Below are 9308 nucleotides of genomic sequence, written 5' to 3' on the forward strand. Positions count from 1 at the left end.
ATGGTGTAACTTGTGCCTGATTTGCTTTATCCTGGGTCACTGCTCCTTTTCTGTCAGACACTGGGATTCCAGTGAGACAAATGGAAATGGAGCCCTAGACCCTCTGACCTTCTATCTTTTATCTATACACATACACCTGTGTGTGTGTGTGTGTCTGTGTGTCTGTGTGTCTGTGTGTGTGTGTCTGTGTGTGTGTGTAAAACCGAGTGGGTTTTTTTTCTTGGAATGAAAGAATGGGACAACATTACAAAAAATAAAAACTTGAAACAGAACGTGTATTATCCTTGGTTGTGTTTTCTTGGCCCTGCAGCAGGATGAAGCTCTCCATTGGCATCATTTTCTGCTCCCTGGTACTGGGTATCAGCAGCCAACGATGGTTAACATTCCTCAAGGAAGCTGGCCAAGGTAAGGTCCACAGGATAGGGAGCAGGAGGCTGCTTCTGGCTGCCCCCAGAATTCAGCTGAGCAGAAGCCACATCCCCACTGGGCAAAGGTGCTAGTGATGCCACAGATGGATAGAGAAGGGGCATGGTTTTTCATAAGCGTGGTTCCTCATGCTTTTATGGGCAGCTTTGACACTCTTCTACGAGGATCCCCCAGCCTGGGGCCGCATAAGGTGTGAGCTGCCTCTTTTCTTTTTTTTTTTTTTTTTTGAGACGGAGTCTTGCTCTGTCGCCCAGGCTGGAGTGCAGTGGCCAGATCTCAGCTCACTGCAAGCTCCGCCTCCCGGGTTCCCGCCATTCTCCTGCCTCAGCCTCCCGAGTAGCTGGGACCACAGGCGCCGCCACCTCGCCCGGCTAATTTTTTGTGTTTTTAGTAGAGACGGGGTTTCGCCGTGTTAGCCAGGATGGTCTCGATCTCCTGACCTTGTGATCCGCCCGTCTCGGCCTCCCAAAGTGCTGGGATTACAGGCTTGAGCCACCGCGCCCGGCCGAGCTGCCTCTTTTCAGCAGGAGCGTGAGAGATGCGGAGTTCAGGGGTGCATGTTCTCATAACACCCGTGGGGCTCTACTGCCTCCTAGTGGGAAATCTGGGACAGCTCATGTCTATGTCTCCTGGGAAGCCAGGAAGCAGGTAGATCAAACCTGCTTTGATCGTGTGAGGCGATCGTGTGAATCGTGTGAGGCGAGTCCACGGGGAAGCAGAATGGAGCCAACAGTCCCCATAAAAACAACCAAGCTTAGCTGAGATTTTAATACTTACTAGGCACTGTTTAAATGTACTAATGAATTGGTTTCCATCATTTAGTCCTATGATGCAAGTAAACCCTTAACAGAGACGCTAACATACATACACACACACGCGCGCACACACACACACACACACACACACACACACACACACACACGCAACCCAAGATACCAAGCGAAGTTCCAAAGCAGAGCAGAATTTAACCCAGGCAGTCTTGCTCTGCAGACCTTGCTCTTAATCATGGTACTCTGCTGCTTTCAAAACAAGAGTTCTGCATTTGTAAACACATAGCTCATCCTCTATCTAAGAAATGGCAAATAGGATGTGATGCCTTTGGAAGGTAAGTCTAGCTACACTTATCCCAGTAAAAGATACAGTGAATTACCTTGATGGTGGTTCTGTTGGGGCTTATACGTGGCCAGAAAACTGCTAGCAAGAGAAATATAACCCAAGGCTGGGCGCAGTGGCTCACACCTGTAATCCCAGCACTTTGGGAGGCCGAGGTGGGCAGATCACCTGAGCTCAAGAGTTCGAGATCAGGCTGGCAAACATGGCGAAACCCTGTCTCTACTAAAAATACAAAAATTAGCTGGGTGTGGTGGCATGCATCTATAATCCCAGCTACTCGGGAGGCTGAGGGAGAAGACTTTTTTGAACTCGGGAGGTGGAGGTTGCAGTGAGCCGAGATCACACCACTGCACTCCAGCCTAGGAGACAGAGCAAGACTCCATCGAGAGAGAGAGAGAGAGAGAGAGAGAAATATACCCCCCTAGCCATAATAAAGTGGCAAAATTTTGTTTTCAGAATGCAGTATTTTAAATTTCAGGTATTATTATTTTTCTGAGCCTCTGAAAAATGGTTTTAAGGATTTGCTTTTAATCCTATTTACATGTTCACACACTCACTTACAAATGTCTTTCATTCCTTAGGTTAATATTTTTCAAAGGGTTGTTCTGGGACCACTTGCCTGAGACTCACCTGGCATCTGGGATGCTTTGTGAAATGAAATGAAGATTCCTGGATCCATACCCTACCCCCCCACCCCTAGCAGCCATAGTCTCTTGGGATAGAGCCTAGAAATCTTGCCTTTACCAAGCACCTCAGTAGATTTTTATACACAGTAAGGGCTGAGAACAACTACCTCTTGTTTTGCTGCCCAAAGTGATAAAATGTGCCAGGAATTTTTGAAGTACTTATTAAGCCAACCTGAACATCAAGGAGCCATTTAAGTTAGTAACTCAGAAGAATGAGTCGAGTAAAATGTTATAAACTCTGAATAAAAGCAATCAATTTGACACTAGGAATAATAAATGCATAAAATGAGGATGAATTATCTCATAGAGAAATTATATAAGTCATGATTGTAACTCTACATTTGAGTTCCCCCTTTTCCGTAATCAGTTAATTTTTTAAAAACTATTCGTCACTTAATTCTAGCTTGATCAGATCCCTTCGGTCCATAACTCCCTGCTCCTGATCTTAGTGTAGCCCTTCTTTATTCTTATGCTACCTTTCCTAAGGACCAGAGAAGTGAAATGATAATATATTGACCACCTACAATGTTTTAGGCATCATACATGCATTTTCTCTGTTCTTCTGCATAATCACTCTGAGGCAGGCAATACTCCTCCATTTCACTGGGGAGGACACTGAGGTTCTGAACTAGTGGGTCAGTGGTCCTTTTTCTGAATTTCATTACCCAGTTGTATAAAGCTTTCTTAAATAACTCACCGTTATCACTTGTTGACTGAATTTTGACAGATGTCAGTTTCTAAACATAGCCTGGACATTCAGATGTACTCAGGACCAAGTAGTCCTCACTCTAACTACAGGCATGAATTTCTCCCATTGACTAGATTAGGAGCGCCGTATGTCTGCAGCCTCTCTCACAATCCCCTGTGTTCTCACACCTTGGTCTAAGCGTTCCCTGGGTCCTTCCAGGAAGAAGTTCATTGTACAATGAAACATCCCTTAAGGCCCATTTCATCTCTTCTTTAGGTGCATCACACATGGTTAAAAACAAAGTAATAACAGAACTTTGAATGGAATCAAACAGAATGAAACTTACACCAAGTACAATTCTCATTACATTAACCCAGGGAAGTGAAAAGTAGAAGAGTATTTATTCCAAGCCAGTATAATTTCCAAGGGCTTTGTTAAAGGCTGAAATCTTTGGGAAGAAATTAGTGAGAAGAAAACTGCTCATTCCTCTATTTTCCCAGACATAATTGTTTTGATCATTTTCTTTCCTTTCCAGGGTCTCCGGACATGTGGAGAGCCTACTCTGACATGAAAGAAGCCAATTACAAAAATTCAGACAAATGCTTCCATGCTTGGGGGAACTACGACACTGTACAAAGGGGGCCTGGGGGTGTCTGGGCTGCAGAAGTGATCAAGTAATGCACATTCCTGATGTTGCCGGGGATGGGTGAGCAGAGCTTGCCTGCCTTGGACAGTCAGGAGAGAGGCAAGCTCCTTGTAGATAAGTTAGAGGCTGCAGACCCTCCTCTTCTTGCTCTCTGTTTGCCTCTGTGCTTAGTGCAAGGGTCTGAGTGGATGGTAGGAGCGAGTGATTCCTCACCCTCCCTCTCTGGGTGCTGTTCATCCAGCCTAGGGGAGCCCAGCCTGGCTGAGTGGGGTGGTGTCCAGGCAGGGTCAGTGTTTTCACCACCACTTCCTTGGCCTTTCTGGGCTTCTCCCAGAGTCTTCCCTTGGAACAGGGAGAATGGGAAGGTGGGCTGTTGCTCACTGGCCTGGTGATTAATCTCTTTGCTTGCCTGGACTGTAGCAATGCCAGAGAGAATGTCCAGAGACTCACAGGAGACCATAAGGAGGACTCGCTGGCTGGCCACGCTACCAACAAATGGGGCCAGAGTGGCAAAGACCCCAATCACTTCCGTCCTGCTGGCCTGCCTGAGAAATACTGAGCTTCCTCTTCACTCTGCTCTCAGGAGACCTGGCTGTGAGCCCTGAGGGCAGGGACATTTGTTGACCTACAGTTACTGAATTCTATATCCCTAGTACCTGATACAGAACACATAAAAATGCTTAATAAACGCTTGTGAAATCCAGTTTGTTACTGGAATCTGGAAGCAGAATATGACAGTTTTCCTGGGATCATGGGCCTGTTTAGTACCACAGGGATGACCAATAAACATCACTGTTTCATGTTTTAAAACATAAGGCACTAATGCACAGTAGTGGGAATTGGGGAGAAAACTATATCTAAACACGGACCACATTGTATGGACCATAATATGGACCAACTATAAGCCTATAATTATATGGTTCATAAAATAGAAAGATAGTAAGAGAATCCTATGAACAACTTCAGCAATGAAGTCTAAAACTAAATTAAAAATCAACGAATCATAGAAAAATACAATTTACAAATACTGACTAAAGAACAAATGAAAATCTAGATTAGCCTGTAATTATTTTAAGAGATTGAATTGTCTTACAAAGTAAACAGCAGGCCCAGATGGTTTTGTAGACAAATAATATGCCTTCAAAAAGGCAAATAAGGGCCGGACATGGTGACTCATGCCTGTAATGCTAACACTTTGGGAGGTTGAGGTGGGAGGATTGCTTGAAGCCAGGAGTTTGAGACCAGCCTGGGCAGCATAGGAAGACCCCCATCTCTATAAAACAAAAAACAAACAAACAAACAAAAAACAGCCAGGTGTGGTTATGTGCACCTATCATCCCAGTTGCTTGGGAAGCTGAAGCCAGAGGATAGCTTGAGCCCAGGAACTCAAGGTTGCAGTGAGCTATGATCACACCACTGCACTCCAGCCCAGGTAACAGAGCAAGACCCTGTCTCTAAAAAGAAAGAAAAGAAGAAAGGAAAAAATGAAGAAAGGAAGAAGAAAGTTAGAAAGAAAGAAAGAAAGAAATCAAATAAAAATGCAAAAAAAGCAAAAGTACCTGGAGTTACAATGAATTGGCCCCAGCAGTGACCATCTGCAGGTTCACTACGTAGCCTGAGGCTATCCCTTTCATAATCCCAGAAAATCCTGGATTCTTGGAGAAGGGTGTTCTCAGACACTCCACATAGTTTATTTCCCAAGTTGGACCCTCTCTCCTGGGCCTTGCCAGCACAAGTATCTCTGGTTACAGTGGACTGTTTCTAGGCCCCTCTATGTCCAGGCCTCCTTTCTGTCCAGTCAGCTGTGTCTTTTCTTCCCCCCAGGAATCTGGATTCCTCAGTGTTCTCTTTCCCTGCCATGGAGGCATGATCCTAGGAATCTTTCCCCACTTCATTTGCCAAACCCAGTGTCAACCAGTCCCTGTCCATGGTACTAAGAAATACCTTTCAAAGCTATTTCTCTTCTCTTTGCCTACTCCTTGGTTCGTGCCAGGGTAAAATGTCATCTTCTCAGTGAATCAGATCTGTCAGCTCCTAAATCCTTACCCTGGGGTAATAATGAATGCCTCTGTAGCACTTTGTTCATGCCTTCTTGAGAATCCAGGTTCATCCTTGTCAGAGTCAGTGGTTAATATGGCAGTCCTCCTGCTGGTTGATTTTCAAGCTCCTCTAAACTAGTCAATGGCAGTGAAAGAAAGTGTGCTCATGATAAAGGTGGCAGAATGACAGTTACTATTCATGATGCGGTGACCAGGGGCCAGGCACTGGTCTAAGTGTTTTCTTGTGTTATCCACTGGATCCTCATACTTTAATTATCCTTATTTTAGAGCTCAGGAAACTTGAGGCACAGACAATTTAAATAACATACACAAGTTGCATTGCTAGTTTGATGCTAGAGTCAACATTCTTAACCATTTGCTGTAACTAGCAATTGCATTGGAGTTTAGAACTTATAAAACACACTTGCACATGAGTTCATGTAATCACTCCTCCTATGAATATATTCCATGAACTACCCTAGTTACTAATCTATGAATCTCATATCAAATCTGTATGTGTGGGGAGCAATAAGGAACTGAGAAAAAAACAAGCAAGACGGAGGAGGTTGCCTCACTACTCAAGGGAGCTGTGGAGAGGCGTCTCCAGGGATACAGGTGGTATATGTGAAGAATCCACAACACACACACACACACAGAATCAGCTTTAAACACCTGCTGGGTCCAAAGAACATGAAACCATCTTATGAAAACACCAGTCAAGTAAGCATTTTCCTTTCCCTCTCCTCTCACTTCCAATCCTTCCCTGCTAATCGGGGAGAGGTCAGAAAGAGCAGCTGTCTATCTGTGCGAGGAGAAAGTGGGGAGAGAAACAAAGTCATCACCCCCCTCCAGACTGAAGTACCCCTCTATAGTGGGCTGAACTAGGAAAGGGGAGAGAAATTTTCATTTTAAATGAATTGGAAGCTTCAAATCATGACTTGGACCTGGACTTTCTAGTTACCATTTTGAGATAAACTAAAGGCCATCAAACCCATGACTTTAAATTACTACCTGTGTAACACTGTTTTCTTGTTTTGTTTTGTTATTTGAGACAGAGTCTTGCTCTGTTGCCCAGGCTGGAGTGCAGTGGCATGATCACCACTCACTGCAGTCTCAACTTCTTGGGCCCAAGCTACCCTCCCACCTCAGCCTCCCGAGGAGCTGCGACTACAGGTGCTGCCCACCACACCCGGCTAATTAAAAACTACATATATTCATAGAGACAGGGTCTTACTATGTTGCCCAGGTTGGTCTTCAACTCCTGGGCTCAAGTGATCCTCCCACCTCAGCCTCCCCAAATGCTGGGATTACAGGCATGAGAGACCGTACCTGGCCAGTATAGTACTTTCAATAACCTTTGAGTAACTAGGGAAGGTATGAATTGACTTGTATTCAGGATCAAAGTGAGAGACATTGGGGACACACACAAAAGAAAAAAAAGAAAAAAAAACTGATTTCTGGTTATAAAATGTAATTCTGTTTCATTAGCACACTGATGACATACGAGACTCTGTAATAACTAAGGATTATGATTAATCCAATTCTCTGCACCTGAGATCCAAAGAGAAAAGAAAAAAAAAAAAAACTCACGACGCCTAGCTGTGAGTATCAGACGCAAATAAAAGTTGAGAAGACATTGGGAGGTTATCTCAGCAATGTCAACAACTTATAAATGAATTTTAGACTAGCCTCTTCTTTTTTTTTTTTTTTTTTTTTTTTTTTGAGACAGGATCTCACTCTGTCACCCAGGCTGGAGTGCAGCGGTGCGATTTCAGCTCACTGCAACATCCACCTCCGAGGCTCAAGCCATCTTCCCAGCTGGGAATACAGGTGTGTGCAACCACACCTGGCAAATTTTCATATTTTTTGTAGAGACCAGGTTTCTCCATGTTTTCCAGGCTGGTCTTGAACTCCTGACCTCAAGTGATCAGCCCACCTCAGCCTCCCAAAGTGCTAGGATTATAGGCGTGAGCCATCGCGCCCAGTCCAGGCCTCTTTTTTTAAAAACTCATTTTAATTTTTTTAAGAATAAAACGAATAATATACCACAAGTATATGTCAACATTTAGCATAAATTATATAGCATAAACCAGCAAGTATTGAACTGCGGACTTACATCAATATGATGGTTGGTAAACATAACCTATATGTGTGTATATAATAAAAGAAATGAGCTGGGTGTGGTGGCTCATGCCTGTAATCTTAACACTTTGGGAGGCTGAGGTGGGAGGATCACTTGAGATCAGGAGTTGGAGACCAGCCTGAGCAACATAGGGTGACCCTCTGTCTCCAAAAAGGTAACTCTCTGCAAGCCTGGCTGCTGAAACTGCCTCTTGTAAACGGAGACCAGTTTTATCTAACAGCTGCTGAAACAACCTACTGTGCCTCTAAGACTAATTTTACCTGCTGCCATCTCTCACCAATCCTAGCTTGCAAGCTCCCCCAGACCTTACTAAAACCAATAAAATTTCTTTCAAAACAATGTGTAACACTTCTCCTTTTTATAAAACCCCCAACCTTCTCTTTGTTCTCCCTATATATCGAAGACAACCACCTGTCTCATCTGTGTGTATGCCGTGAATTGCAATTCTTACTTCCTAAATAAAATGCTTTAAGTTTAGAGATTCACCTCTATGTTTTATTTGACTTTGACATAAGTATCACAGTAATTCTAGGCAAACATTGGACACCTTCATTATGTTTTCTAATATAGTTATGACTGAGTATTTAAAATATTCAGGTGGACATTATTTTATTTTAAATAATTGCATGTCTCCATTCCTGTTTGGACATTATATTGATATTTTTGAAATTTCATCTGGAAGTAGGTTATATCATCTATAAATTTAATTCCATTAAATCAAAGTGGATAGTTGTAAATCAATTCCATCATAGGTAATTTGTTTAGTTTAATGTTTATGATTCTTATGGAGAAAATAAACAATGCAACCATTTAAAAAGTGTTTTTCATTTACCTTTGCATAGGTGCTTAAAATACATATTTCTGTTTCAAGATGACACTGAAAAATTATTCTAATATAACAGCAGCAAAAATGTAATTCTGCAATTATAAAAGTGCAAAACTGAAATTCATAATGAAGGTTTTCTCATGTTTACAATTATGGTTATTTAATCAATACTAATACTATGCAGGTCTGTTGTAAGATTTCTAGATTTGGTTTAAACACATGCACACAATACTGCCAGTTGTGGGAGGCTTTACAAGTTATATTTCATGCAACTTTTTTGAAAGAGTTCTAAAAGAGTCAGCCAGTCCACAAGACAGACAGAAAAAAGTTAAATTAACTGGAGTAAATTGGACTCTTAACATTTAAAGCATGCAAGATTCAGGAGGAAACTGGGAGTACTTTGGGACTGGCCTGCTATCTTCTTTAGTATTAATTTCATCTTAACAGTTTAAGAATTTGAACATTTTAACACCATCAAGTTCATTTAGGTGACGTGTTTCTTGTGTGTTAACTTGACTCCCCTGAATGATCTAGTTAGTGAACTAGAGTCACTAATAATTTGGTCACAAGGCAAATCAAGCCTACACGAAAGGAAGTGAAAACTCAAAATATCATAGTATCATCTGAACCTACTCAAATAATTTATTTTCAATATAAACATGTAACTTCAATAATGAGATGACTCATTAATGAGTCAAGCTCCTCCAACAAGACAACGACAACATCTCTTCTTCTAAGGTT

General features: G+C 42.5%; 1 protein-coding gene across 2 annotated transcripts; it reads left to right on the forward strand.

The window, feature by feature from the left end:
* Positions 1–314: 314 nt before the first annotated feature.
* LOC126934709 (serum amyloid A-3 protein-like) lies at positions 315–4262 on the forward strand. 2 transcript variants are annotated; one of them, XM_050755497.1, is made up of 3 exons: positions 315–405; positions 3449–3587; positions 3980–4262. In XM_050755497.1, the coding sequence occupies exons 1-3, from the start codon at positions 315–317 to the stop codon at positions 4116–4118; spliced, it is 369 nt and encodes a 122-aa protein (XP_050611454.1). In that variant the 3' UTR covers positions 4119–4262. The 2 variants fall into 2 exon arrangements, with proteins under 2 accessions (XP_050611454.1, XP_050611455.1); XM_050755498.1 differs by having other exon boundaries at positions 4067–4262.
* Positions 4263–9308: the final 5046 nt, after the last annotated feature.

Source organism: Macaca thibetana, chromosome 14 (assembly GCF_024542745.1).
Source record: "Macaca thibetana thibetana isolate TM-01 chromosome 14, ASM2454274v1, whole genome shotgun sequence".
NCBI classification, from domain to species: domain Eukaryota; kingdom Metazoa; phylum Chordata; class Mammalia; order Primates; family Cercopithecidae; genus Macaca; species Macaca thibetana.